This window comes from Castor canadensis, chromosome 11, assembly GCF_047511655.1.
Source record: "Castor canadensis chromosome 11, mCasCan1.hap1v2, whole genome shotgun sequence".
Taxonomy (NCBI): Eukaryota; Metazoa; Chordata; class Mammalia; order Rodentia; family Castoridae; genus Castor; species Castor canadensis.
In genome coordinates this window covers 122,104,850-122,119,189 of record NC_133396.1, presented here as the reverse complement: position 1 = coordinate 122,119,189, position 14,340 = coordinate 122,104,850, and the positions used below count along the sequence as shown (strand labels likewise).

The 14,340-nt window shown below is 40.8% G+C and overlaps 1 protein-coding gene across 5 annotated transcripts in view; it reads right to left on the bottom strand.

Moving 5' to 3' along the window:
• Positions 1-14,340, bottom strand: part of Kcnh1 (potassium voltage-gated channel subfamily H member 1) — a 328,710-nt gene that overhangs the window by 241,735 nt on the left and 72,635 nt on the right. For 4 of the 5 annotated variants that reach the window (XM_074048392.1, XM_074048395.1, XM_074048396.1 and 1 more), the window contains one exon: positions 13,836-14,309. In XM_074048392.1, the coding sequence (XP_073904493.1) occupies positions 13,836-14,309 (474 nt within the window). The remainder of the gene's footprint in view (positions 1-13,835; positions 14,310-14,340) is intronic. The other variant, XM_074048393.1, reaches the window with a different exon arrangement.

The window sequence follows — 14,340 nt, the reverse complement described above, 5'->3', positions numbered from 1 at the left end:
TTTATTTAGGTCACGACTGTAGAGGTTTCAGTTCATCGTGGTGGGAAGCACATGGAAGAGCAGCTTACATCATGGCAGACGAGAAGCAGACCAAAGAGAAGAACCGGCACCCTTCAAAGACATGTTCCCCGCCCAGCCCCACAGTGATCCACTTCCTCCAACCAGGCCCCACCTCCCACAACTCCACAACTTCTACCATTTCCCAGTAGTCGATTCAAATTTTGAATCTACCAATGGATTAAACCATTGGTTAGGTCAGAGCCTTTACGATCTTATCTATAGAAATACCCTCAAGAACACAAGCAGGGGTGTGCTTTACTAATCTCCTAGGAATCTTTTAAACCAATCAAGTTGACAATCAAGAGTTACCATCACACCATCTCTCCTGAAAATTCTAGAGCAAAGGAAAGAGAAAATAGAGGAAAAGTTATAAAAAGATAGTAGCTGACAATTCCAAAACTGACTAAAAGCAAAAAACCAAAAACCCTACAATACCTGAAGTTACAAAAAGGTTTACTCAAATTTGGCCAGCAGCCTGTTTCATATGGCCTATGAGCTAAGAGTGGTTTTTGCATTTTCAAAGAAACAAAGAGAAAAGGAAGGAAGAGTGATCAGGTATAGCCCATACAGCCTAAAATATTTATATTTGCGCCTTTCAGGGAAGGCATACTGACACCTGAACTACAAATTCAAGAACCCTATGTACCCCATATTCTCTTCTAAATCCACTCTTTTGCCCAGTGCCTCTAATTGTCCATGAGAACTAAGAAGACTGGAGGAAGAAGAAAGAGTGAGATTAGGCTATTTATTTCCTCAGTTGCCTCCTACAGGTCACCGTAAACTGCCTTTATCATTTGGCCAAATGTGACAGTTCCTATAAAGTGGTTTTCCTCATACTGTCTCTCTGCTTCTAGATTTAAGTAAATGACCCCCTTCCCTTCATATTAAGTGTGGTTGAGCCCCTAATTCCAATCCTGATCCAGACTTCTGCTATTACTAGCCCCCAATTCTGTACTATCCCTTTCTGTTTCATATTTTACTCAAGGCTATTGTAAACTACCCCTTTATTAATTATATCTTTTACCCACAAGGCCCCTGAAAGATGGTTATCATAAAACTTCTAGAAGAAGAAGAATGAGGAAACGGAGGAAGAGGACAATGATGACAGTGACAGAATCTTAAAAGTGGTCACAGGCTAAAAGGTAGACTCCTTACAACAGAATAACAATTAGACCAAGAGCTGAATTCTGAAAGGAAATAATAGGAGTCAGATGATTTGGAAAAGTATGTCCAAATAACCCAAAGAAAATAATTTTCAGACAAATAAAACATGAGAGAAGCCATCACCAGCAGACTAAATAAATACTAAAGGGTGTTCTCCAGACAGAAAGAAAAGTCCAGCTAGAAGCTAGGACATAGAAGGGAAGAGGAACATTTATATAATAGATATAAATGAGTATTGGCTGCATAACAATGAAAAAACACACTCTTCATTAACATCAATAACACGTAGGCAAAAACATTTAACATTCTAAAATCCTTGCAACATCTGAAAAGAGACACCAGAGCTAAATTCTAATAGAAATTTTAAAGTGCATGTTAGGGTGCCTAGTAAAAAAGTTTAGGCACATTAGCTTCATACAAAATAATTCCAAACGATGAGAACAGTGGAGGTCAAAAAACAAGTGGAACAAATAAGAGCAAACAACAAGACAGAAATGTAACCCAAAATATCACATTAAATGTACTAACGTCAATGAATTAAACCCTCTAAATTAAAGGCAAATGTGTAAAACTGGATTAAAAATAGGCTGATTAAAAAATCTCTTAAACATAAGAATATAGCAGATTTATGTTAAAAGATGGCAAAAAATACCAGGTGAACACTAAAAAACTTGGTTTAGCTTTAAATGAACAATTATTACTAGACAAACACACTTTATAAAGCTAAAAGGTTCAAATCAGAAAGATAAAAAAATCTCAAAATTCTAAAAGAAAAATTGTTTACTTGAAAATATTTAATAATAAAGCTAGTAAGTCCCTGCCATTAGATCAGAGAGGGAGGGAAGGAGAAAAAGAGGAAAGAAAGGAATGAAGTGGCAATACCATCTCTATGTATCCCATAGACATTAAGTAAATAATAAAAGGATGTTGTTTATAAACAACCATACGCCAATAACTAAAAATTTTAATGCAATAGAAAAATTCTTAGAAAAATACTACTTACAAAAACAGACTCCAGAAATAACAGAAAATTTGAATGGATGTTTGATTATTAAATGTGTGAAATTCTTAGTTTAAAATCTCCTCAAAATAGAAAATTTCAGGCCTCAATTGCCTCACTACCAAATATTTAAGAAATAAAACCAATGTCAAAACTATTAGTAAACTACATTAATTGTAGCATGTGATATTTTTCTATGGAAGATACAAACAAATCAATGAAAACAAACAGTCCAGAAAAAGATCTTTGTCTATAGGGACTCCTGACATGTGAAAGACTGAATTGCAGACAAGTGAAAAAAGGATGGTATTTTCAAGTAAATGGTCCTACGTCAACTGAATATTTACATCTATGTGTGTTTGAGGGGTGGGAATGAAACTTGACCTCTATCTCACACCATATGTGGTAATCAATCCCAAGTGAATTTCAAATCTGTGCATGAAAAACAATAAGACTTTTGGAAGATAAAATAAGAATTTATCTTCTTAAGTTGGGAGCATTGAATTTAAGCACAATGAAAAGGGTGCTCATTCAACAGTGCCCTTAAGAGAGGAAATGGGAAAGACACACAGTGAGAAAATATATTTAGAGCACATTAACCCACAAAGGACTTCTGTGAAGACAATATAGAGAATGTCCACAAATCAAATCTTTCAATGAAAATCTTTTGGATATAGAAAAGAAGATTGCTTAGGCACTTCACAAAGGAGAGTAACCAGAAACAATCTCCAACAAAAGTTTATGAAAAGATGCTAAGCCTCTTCAGTCATCAGGAAAATAAAAAATCACAACAACAATGAGGAAGAAACCACTATAAGCTCATAAAACTGGGAAGAACTAGACAAAATAACATGTAAGCATATATGCCATACTCCAAGGTGGGGAAACACTAATGTTTTTAAAGCAGTAAGCAGTAGAAAATCTCAGGTATTGCAATCAGTGTTGCAACCACTCTGAACAAGTGCAGTGTTTACTCAATAATAATACTTATTTTCTAAACATAACACCTATGCTCCAGTGATTTTACTCTTTCCAATGGAAAGGAGGATACTAGAGACTAAATTGGGAAAGGAACATTTGTGTAAAGATGACTGAAATGAATATCAACAGTAGACTGGATTAATAAAGTATATCACATAAGATAACCATGAGCTAGCTACTGATAAGCTCAAAAGCATGCCTCACTCTCTCAGAAGTGGTACTGAGCAGAATATGACAATATAAAGGGATAGATTATTATCTCATTTCACTTCTATAAAGTTCTGAAGTAGACAAGTGATAGAAATGGGAATAGTGGGTTATTATGGCATGGAAGAAAAAAGTGATTAGGAGAGATGAAGGATGTCTGGGGAGTTTGACCAGAATGGTGGCTACATAATGCTTGCCCTGTAAGAATTCATTGAGCAGTATATTTCTGTTTTGAGAACTTTCCTATAAATACTATTGAATAAAAAAATAAAAAGAAATTATCAGGAATGTGACACAGGTTTATTTACAAAGATATTCTGTGTCATTGTTTACTATCATAAATTTTTTGAAATGAAATAGCCTAAATGTCAAACACTAAATGAATTTTGATATGTCCATACGATAGACTATCATGTAATCATTTAAAATAATGTTATCAAAGAACTTTTAAGGTCACAGAAAGACAACATTGTTCAGGTAATAAAGTGGGCAGTCACTCGCTACATGCAGTGAATTCCATTTTAATAAAATATATAAATATGCGTGCACAATACTCCAAGAGGAAAAAAGACTAGGCCAAAATGATTTCAGGCAACATTCCTTTATTTCTGCATCTATATTTTAAAAAATATTTATGAGTAATATGAAAAACTTTAATGAAATAAAAACAATTTTAAAAACTGTCCAGAGGCTCTCAACTTTACCAATTCAGGCTTTACTTGGAAGCCTATCTTTGAGGCAGAATATTTCTCCCACAGTCTGAAGCACTCTGTCTTACAAGCTAACTGGTATGGACTCCTGAGTTAAAGAAAACATTAAAATACAGGGAGCAATCACAAGATTTCTGCATAGCTCCAACACGGACTCCCAGTCAGTGGGCTCTTCAGTTACAGCCAGGTCATGGAGCAACTGGCCTCCTCACTTGAGTATCACTTGAGTTAAGAGATTCATGACAAGCACTGCTCCAGTTATTATTCACTAACATTTCTCTTCCTTCACAAAGAATAAAAATAAAATTCTGCCCCCTATCCCAGCCCCTTATGCAATGCCTTATGCCTAGCCTTTTCTGCTTCCCTGTGGTCCTTGTCTGCCCAACCCTCTTTCTATACCTTCCTAAGCAAGCTTTAGCTTTGGGAAGTCTCCTACAATTCACCTAATCCAAATGTGCTCTGAAGTTTCCCCAGCATGTGCAAGCTCATAGGACCCTTCAGCATCATTCTTCCTTTTCTACAACTTGCTCTTCCAGTGGCCTCTACCTCCTAGTGTCTTTTTCTCCTACCCCTCTGCTTCGTTTAGATGCAAAAGAAAGAGAAGAAAATGGCCTCAAATCTCTCAGAATCTATTTGTAAAAGCATCAAATTCCACTTCACGTCCACTAGGATGGCTAATAACATCTATTAGGATGACTATTCACACAAAATAACAAGTGTTGTAGAGAAGTTGGATCTCTTGCACACTGCTGGTAGGAATCTAACATGGTGTCTGCCACCATGGGAAACAGTATGGTAGATCTTCAAAACAGTAAAAAATAGAATTAACATTTGAGCCAGCAATTCCACTTCTAGGTTTATATTCCTCAAACAATTGAAAGGTGGGATTTAAACAGATATTTGCATGCCAAAGTCCATAGCAACATTAGTCACAAGAGCCAAAAGGTAGAGGTAATCCAAGAGATGAACACATAAACAAAGTCATGTGTGAGTGCACGTGTGTGTGTGTGTGTGTGTGTGTGTGTGTATTGTTCATCCTTAACAAGGAAATTCTGATGTGCTACAACATGGTTGAAACTTGAAGAGATTAAGTCAAATAAACCATTCACAAAAGGACAAATATTGTATCTTGCCAATTATGAGAGACCTAGAGTACTTAACAGAGGAACATGACAGCTGAGCTGCACCTAAATTTCAACAGAATAATGAGCAACAAAATGTTTATTGAATGAAATCACTAAGTTTTGGGCTGATTTGTTGTGCAGTACTAGATAGCTAATACAATTAATACCACACCTCAATAAAATAGAGCAAATTACTGATATACTCAACAACATGGTTCAATGGTTGAATCTCTCATTTTACTGAGTGAAAGGAGACAAACATAAAATATCACAGAGGAATCATTGCATTTAGCTGCACATTAAGAACAGGTAAACTAACCTCTGGTGATAGAAGTCGGAATAATGGTTATTTGAGTGGGAGGCAGTCTGAGCTGAAATAGGAGAGAACCTGCTAGAATGTCAATGAAGTGGTTATGTGTGAACACACATTTGTAAAAATTCATTAAGCTGTATACTTAAGACTAATGATTTTACCACACCTAATTATATGTATTTTATACATACTTTTTAAGTTTTCAAAATTTGTAATGAAGGGAGATTAGTGACAATGCTAATAAAGACTGCAAAATCAGATTATGAAGAAAGCTATGAAGAAAAAGAGAGTAAAGGGGTAAGGACTTCAGGTAGAATGGTCAGGGAAAGCCACTGTAATCAGGTTGCATTGAGCCAGCACCACAGGGACATGGGAAGGCAGATATTTAGGGAAGCATGTTCCAGACAGGCAGAAGGAACAACAAGTACCCTGAGGCCAGCAAGAGGCCAGTGCACCCCACACAGACAAGCAGCCAACGGACAGACTAGAGAGTGCTCTGGGCAGTGACTGCGGATTTTATTCTGCAGAAGGTAAGAGACCCCTATTTTAACACACCAACTGATGAAGTATGGTAAGAACTGAGATTTGGCCGTTGGATTTGACACCAGGAGTGCCACTGGCACTCCTGACAGCAGCAGTTACAGTTTCAATAGAACAACGTTGAAAATTTGATTAGAACAGGTGTGAGAAAGAGAAGAGGTAGGTACAATGGATGTAGAAAACTTTTCATAGGAGTCTTTCAGCAAAGAGAGGCAGGAAACCGAAGGAGCTGGAGTGTAGGAAGGAGTTTTTGCAACCAAGGGACATATTCCTTGATGATGCAGAAAAGAAGGAAGGCAACAAAAGCAGCACAGCCCTTGAGTGGGCAGGAGTAAATGAACTCAGCATAAAAGCTGAGCTCCTAACAGGGAGGGGAGCCCAGTATATGAGGTCCATGCAACACAGAGGGTGCACTGGTAGTGGGAGTATGTGAGGTCCTCTTTTTATCTTTCATCTTCTATCAGTGGGGGAGGAGCAAGGGGATGGGGGCAGGGGACCAAGTGCTGTCACTGTGAGAAGAGAGGGACATGAAGGCTCGTCTTTTCCACAGCACATCCTGGGGGAAGATGCAGCTAGGAGTGTCTATATGGTGCTGGAGCTCTACCGGCAGAGTCAGGCCCCAGGGGAAGCAGAGAGTTGAGTCCTTTGGAGGTGGGGGTTGGTCAGGCATTAAGGCTGAGGGGCAGAGGAATAGTGGCTGCGAAGAGGTACTCAGTGTACCACTGGGGGAATGACAGTCTGACCGTAGTGGGTTTAAAGAACTCTAACTCATTCTCACCATTGCTGCTAAAATCAGATCATGTCACACCCAAATGAAAACCCTTGATAAATGGAAACTTCCTGGCAAGATGCTGGGGTTCTCCATCACTGGATCCTGCCTGTCTCTGTCCCAGGTGCAATGCTGATTCTCCATGTGGGATATAATGAATGAGCAGAGCCCTTTGCCTGTGTTCTTTCCTCTCCCAGGAATGCCTACTTCTCATCACCAGACTAGTACCAGGTCTTATCCCTGCGGTATGTGACCCCTGGAACACACTTCTCACATTCTCTGTCAGTCTACCATCTGTGGCCCTCAGACTAGAGCTCCTTGAGATGCAGTTTCTCCATCCTCTGTCATCTAAGTCAGTTAGCTGTTGTTTTTTGTTTTGTTTTGTTTTGTTTTTGAGTGGTACTAGGATTTGAACCCAGGGCTTATGTGCTTGCTAGAGAGGAACTCTACTGCTTAAGCCATATTTACAGCCCAAGAGATGTTTTTAAAAGAAGAACCCACCTAATGTTAAAGAATTAAAAGAGAAGTAGAACTTGGGAAGGCCAGAAAAGAGCCCAGGAAAGAATAGGGGTGAGACAGGAGAGAGAGGTCAGGTGCAGCAGCTGAGTCTCCCTTGCTACGAAGTGCAAAGCTCTTATACTGCGCCTCTGAGCCTCATGAATTTTACATTTTCTATCAACTCTAGAATTCATGGTAAATTGGTAAGAAACTGCTTCCTGAAAGTCATACAGGATCATCTTCCTGCTGTTAAAATGCTCACTCATCCCAGCCACTTGCCTGCTCCCACAGGCACACACCCCAAGTCTGATCATGAGTCAAGTCCTGTGCAGAGCACAGCACCTATACTCTGACTTTCCATCTCAGCCTCTGTTGGAACAAGACATATTTCCCCTCCACAGTCCTTCCAATCATGAGAACAAATCTGAAAGAAAACTGATTTAAACAAATAGATCATTGGAAAAGTTCTAGATAGCACTGACAGTGGACAATGGTGGGTTACCAACATCACTGACTTTGCTTCTCCTGGTGGGTTCTCTCATAGCTGAGGGGTGAGAGGTATGGATGAGAGCCTAGTGGACTCACCTGGGGTCACTGGTTGGTGTGCGCAGAGCTATCTGGGGAGAGTAGAAGTCAGCAGCAACTCCAAGGTCTAGTTGTCCATACTGCTCATCTCTCCTTGGTGAATGGCCTCACCTGGAGGCTTCTCTGGGCTCTGTCTGCCCAGCTCTCTCAGCCTTTCCTTATTTCTAATGCTGAAAGTTCATTGGATCCATGTGCCCTGCTCACTCAGTTACCTGATGGGTGTCAGTCCTCACCTGAGCTTTCTTGTTGTTTAGATTGCATTGGTCTCTACTGTCCAGCTGAAAGTCATGAGATGACCAGGATTTTTTTTTTTCCTCAGAGACCCATAAATATAGGCAATCGCTGTGTCTCATTATAGCAACTGGGGTTTTTATTAATAGACATTATTATTTACAGCAGTTTTAGTTTATAGCACAATGGAGTGAAAAGTATGAAGATACCCAACCACACCCTGTTTTCCCTATCGTTAATGTCTTACTTTAGTGTAATGCATTTGCTATAGGAGGCGAATTAATATTGAGCGTTATTGCTAACTAAAATCCATAGGTTGCACATCAGGGTTTGCTCTCTGTGTTGCATATTCTATGGGCTTGTCAAGTGTTTGATGGCATGTGCCTGCCACAAGGATCAGACAGAGACGTTTCGCCGCCCTTTACATCCTCTGAGCCCCACCTACTTACCCCCCCAACTCTGAATTCCTAGCAAGCACTGATCTCTTTACTGTCTTCACAGCTTTGCTTTTTTAAGATCATGACGTTGGAATCATACAGTATGTATGCTTTTCAGGTTGACTTCTTTCAGTTAGCAACACGCTTCTAAGTTTCCTCCGTGTTTTTTCATGGCATGATAGCTTATTTCTTTTCTTGCTGAACAATATTCCATCACAAGGTAGTACCATAATGAATTCAGTAATAGTAGTTTTTAAATGCCATTACTGAATAGCACTGGTTATTTCAGCCCCAAGCAATATAGGCTTTTTCTTCTCCCATGGGTCCTTTGGTGGTGAAGAGGTGGTGAGACCCCACGATGTAGCCCCACTCATCTTAGCAGCCTGTGGCAGCTCTTGGATAAAGGAAGATGACATATCACCCAAGAGTCTATGCTTAATAGCAAAACAAACAGGAAAAAAAACACAGTGGTCTCGCATTTCATCCTTTTTTTTTCCCTTGGCATTTCTACTTTTTATGTTTGTGCTGAGTATTTCTGCCACCCAATTATTTTAATAAGAGGACAAAACCAAACACACTTTAGTCTTCATCCTTTGTCTTCAGGTCTTGTTAATGGCAGGAAGCCCTGCTGATGGGCGTGTTTCTCTCTAGATAATTGCAACTCACCGGCAACGGCCAGTGGCTGAAGTCTGATTTCAAACATGTTAGCAATGCTTCATTCCCCCCCTCTCACCCCCCTGCTGCCAAAGCTGTCTAAAACCTTTCCTTTGAGTTATCAATTTATTGGTCTTCGTCCTGACTACGCTCACAGTGGGAAGGCTTGTGGAAGGGACATGTCTCTCATTCAAGCAGAGCCTCAAATGAAATACTGGAGGTGCTGTGGCCTACAAGGAAGCAGTGATTTCCTGTGGGAGGAGGTGGCAAGGGACCCAGGGACTAAAATGCACAGCTTGCTTCCTTGGCCATCAGATTCCCTGGTGAAGCAGCATAACCACCAGGATAAAAGCACAGGCCTAGGAGTCAGGAAACCACAGACCAATTTTCAGTACCTTGAGATGGTTGCCACTAAGCCAAAGGACAATCTGCCTCTTCCCTCTTACCAACAAAATAGGGACAGCACCTGCTCCAGAGCCACAGAAGGTCCAAGCTGGGATGAACTTGTTATTTAAGTGAGGCACACCAAATCCAGAGAGGATGGTATGACTTACACAAGGTGGTAGAGTGGGATGGCAGAGTCACAACTGGGTGACAAACTGCCTTCCTTTTAGTTCTGGTAGTTTCTTCATTGTCACATGTAGTGAAAGTGTTTGGAGAAGAGCAAAAGATCAAAGGAAGCCACTGCCAGTGTATTCCTTTTTATCAGACACCTCACTCCTGTCCTACTCTAAGGCAAGCATCTCCCATGACAGCAGGCTCTTGGCAAGTATTAGCCTGTCACCAGCACTGCCTGATTGTGCTGCTGTCCAGGGTAACAGAGCCAGGGATGAAACAAGCTGTTGGCCACCTCCCATCTCCAGAGCACCAGAATTGTAAGCCAGGAGATATCACACTTGTTCCCATTGTCCCCTTTACACTTCCACACTTCAGTAGCAATAAACAATGAGGTTTCCTTAGGAGAGTAATCCACTAAGCACTTAAAAGAGACTCATTTGGCTTTTGCTTCAACAAACCCACTCCAAGCTTTAGTTCACTTGGCTTCCAGACCTTTTGTCCTCTAACTGGTTTAAACTAATGTGAAAACATATTCCCAAACAGCCTCCAAAACAGATTATTACCAACAGACTGGAGAATGACGTCAATGGAGGCTATCTACATAAGTGGAACAAGCCGAAGGATCATTTGTGTGGCTTCAACCATGGAGATGGGTGTTATCCACAAGGCTGAATTCATGATTGCAGAAGTAAGCAATTTAACCTAGTCCTTTCTTGATCCAGGCTCATGGTGGGTCCAATATTTTCACTTCAAGAGCCCTACCCCCACATAAACACACACACACACACACACACACACACACACACACACAGATGGCACAGCCACCTCTGCTTTGGTGGTCTTCTCTGGTACACAGTCCATTGGTATAAGCATCTACCAGAAACAACTAAGCTCTATGTATTTTTATAAGAAATGAGTCAATAATTTTTTATTTCTTCCCACACTCTCCCATAAAAAGAATCTAGAGAAGGGGAGCTACAGTCTTAGGTTAGTGACTTGCAGACTTGATCCAGGATAAAAAGAGCTCAAGTGGTAAGTATGAACCCACCACCAAGCCATTAATCAGAATCCTCCTGCCAGACTTTTCCCAAGCCCAATTCAGTTTTAACAGGAGGGGTGCCCTTCATAGTCTCCTCCAAATTTCTCGAACTGCCACTAATTCAATCCCACTAATTTAATGATGCCCTGGAAACCAGCCTGCCCCTCATCAAGCATCTAACACTTCTCATCACATCACCACTACAGGTAAACCTCCCTACCACCATACCCAATGCTCAACTCCTCTACCATCAGCCAAGTCAAAGCCCAGCCACACACATCAGAAGCTTCCTGAAGTGCTGACTTATTTTAATAAGTATTTGCTCCTACTTTATCAAATCTATCATTATTAAGTGTAGAGGAGAGTCAGAAGAGAACTCTTATTACTGTGATTGTATGGTTTGTTATGAGATATTGAGTGAGTCAAGTTCCCTCTGAGTCTGTTTTCTTATTTGTAAGCTAAGATGGTTGAACTAGAAGACCTCCTTTGTCTTATCAGGCTCTGGCCTCCAGTGGGTCACTTCTCACCTCATCCTCCTCCCACTCCCTGATGGTAGGAGGTCAGGCGTTTTTACAGTGAGCTTCTGGAAATGAGACTACTGCATATGAGACTTAGAACTCACCAAACTTGAGTCCTTGGAGTTGGGAGGGAACTCAAGCAACCCTTGCTTACCATGCCTTCAGGCTGCTTAAGTAATTTTCCCACTAAGATGTAAATAGGAAAGTTGTGATCTAGAAAAACTCAACAGGCACCAGGGCCACAGCTCTGCTAAAAAGTGATACCAAAAGGACTAGAACCCAAAATTTTAGTTTCCTCACACTGTTTTCCCTCAACATCACCACAATTAGTATAGAAGGGCATTTTATTCCAGGTGTCAGCCAAGGCTACAAAAGATATTACCAGATGCAAAAATCAAATCTTTTCCAAGGCAACTTGTAACTGTAACCCTTTAATACTTTTATAATTATTTATGATCTAGAGGTGATAGTAAGAGCTTCGACACTAAACCCTTTACCAATGAGAAAGCTACTGATAATGGACATCGTCCCTATCCCTGATCTACTGCATGATTCTAGAAATCAGGGGTACTCACAATGAAAGGAGTTCTAACTCTGCTCTGTTAACCTACCATGTTATCTAGATACACTTACATATGTGTTTATAGTTCTGCCTTTTATTGGCCAGGGGTGGGAGCGGGGAGAAGGGGTAAGACAGAATCTTGTTGTATAGCCCAGGCTGGCCTAGAAATCACTCTGTAGCCCAGGCTAGCATCGACATCACAATCCTCCTGCCTTCATTTTCCAAGTGCTGTGATTACAAGTGTGTACTACCATGCTCAGCTCTCCAATAATGTAGTGTCCATGGAAACTAAACTGCTGCTCTATTACGTGTAAAGTGTACCTGTCACTGCTTCAAGTGGCAAATGTTTTATCTTACAAATTCACTTGGTTTTCTAAAGTAAAATTCCATTCCCATATGGGTATTAGATGCTCTTTTAGGTTTGGATAATTCATTTGAAATAATCATGTTTTCCTTACTAACAAAATTTTCTAGACATATCTTTTCCAACATGTACTTGTAAATGATCAGTCTTGACTCATTTAATCCCCCTACAAAATCCACACAAGGCACCCAGAGAGTTAGTTCTTGGGATTTTAAAGTATATTACAACACAACACAGGCAGAAGCAGGGGTGGTTGTGAGTCCAGCATATCTGAGCAGCCATGCTCTTTCCTCCCAGCTCTGTGCCTGGCAGCATTGTGTAGGAAGAGCTACTCTTGACTGCATAAAGTAGTCAGTTGTTTGGTTCTCCTAGAGGAAGAGGCTGGTGTCCACCACACCTGCCGGTATGGATCTGAAGACAGAAAGGCATCATTATGCCCCTAGTAATTAGCAAATCTTCACACCCTGGCAGAGATCAGACTTCCTTCCACCCAACCCTCTCAAGATTGAGTCCCAGAAGCCTTTTAGCCCTAAGGATGTGCCATGTCTCAACTCAGCCTCCAGCTGTCTGCCTAGGAACCCACCCAGGTTATCCTTGGAGCCCTCTGGAATCTGAGTCAATGACCAAGGCTGAAGGCTTATCAAATGAACTACCTTATTTTAATCCATCTGGAGTATCAATTAGGAGTAGGAAAAAATAATAATTCTCACAAAAGGCAAACTGGACAAGAGTCTGACATTTTTCTTTGCAGTAACTTGACATCTTTGCTCTTTCAAAGGAGACATTCACTCTTTACCAGCCCAGTGGCCCCTTCCTACTACAACTGTCCCAGGTTCCCATTTGGACAATGACTGTGTATGTCCTCATTCCAACACATTTGCAGAACATTTATCTTCTTTCAGTTTCTTCTGTTGCCTACCAGATTAACAATGAAGCAGTGTAATCAAGAAATACTACTCCTCTTAACCAAGCAGGTACCTGACTTCCTCAGCAAATGGCCACCTCCAAAAGTCATTTTAGCAAAGAAATAATTCATTCCCACATTTACAAAAACAGGCAAAAAAAGAGAAAGAAACATTAGAGAAAATGGTATCTCTGTTACCACCAATTCGTTGCCTATGAAACAGTCAAAGGTCAACAGCAGATGAAAAAAAAGGCCCCATAATTAGAATAACTGAAAGGTAGACATTCAACAAGTAAATACCAAATGGAAGATTCACCAGTCCAGTGGCCATGCATGGCTGCTTCTGCAGCCTTGCCTGCCCTGAGGCAGTGTGGCTTGCATTCCATGTAGAGGAAGAGTAAGCCTTTGGACACTTGCACACCCATTCACTTACATGCAGGAACTCCAGTCCTCCAAAGGAAAGAAACAACAAGCAAGGGTATCGATCAAGCATGCTCCCTCTGTTGGGGACATCAGTCATGCTAGTTCCCACCCATTTAATTACTCTTCTGCTAACCACCCACATTTAATTCAGCTTTAAAGACATGACAACAAGGTCTGAGATTTGAGGGATGTACCTGACTCTCTCTCCCCTCCAGTGGTGGTGGAATCTGATCAGCAAAACCAATCTTCCCTGGATCACCCATAAAGGCACTAACCTCATCCACGTTCTCAAAAGCGTTGATGACGTCATATGGCAAACAGGACAGAAGGTCAATCACAAACCATGTCTTCAGGTAGTTCATGCGGATAAGTTTAGGGTCAGAAATCACCTCCCCTGCTGGTCCCACAAAGGTGGTATGAAAATTCAGCACAATGTCCACCAAAAAGATGACATCCACGATGCTATCCACAACCAGCCAGGCCACGTTGTTCTGCCTGGTTTTAAAGGAGACATTGTAAGGGACCAATATGGCTGTGTAGAAAGTCAAGATCAAGATGATCCAATCCCACGTGGTCTTAAAAACACAGTAATGTAAGATGATGTGAGGGGGAGTCTTTGGTGCCTCTTGCTTGTATTGAGGAAGAATGTCTGAGCCCAGCTGCAGGACCTGAACAGAAAAACACAGTCAACAGAGAACT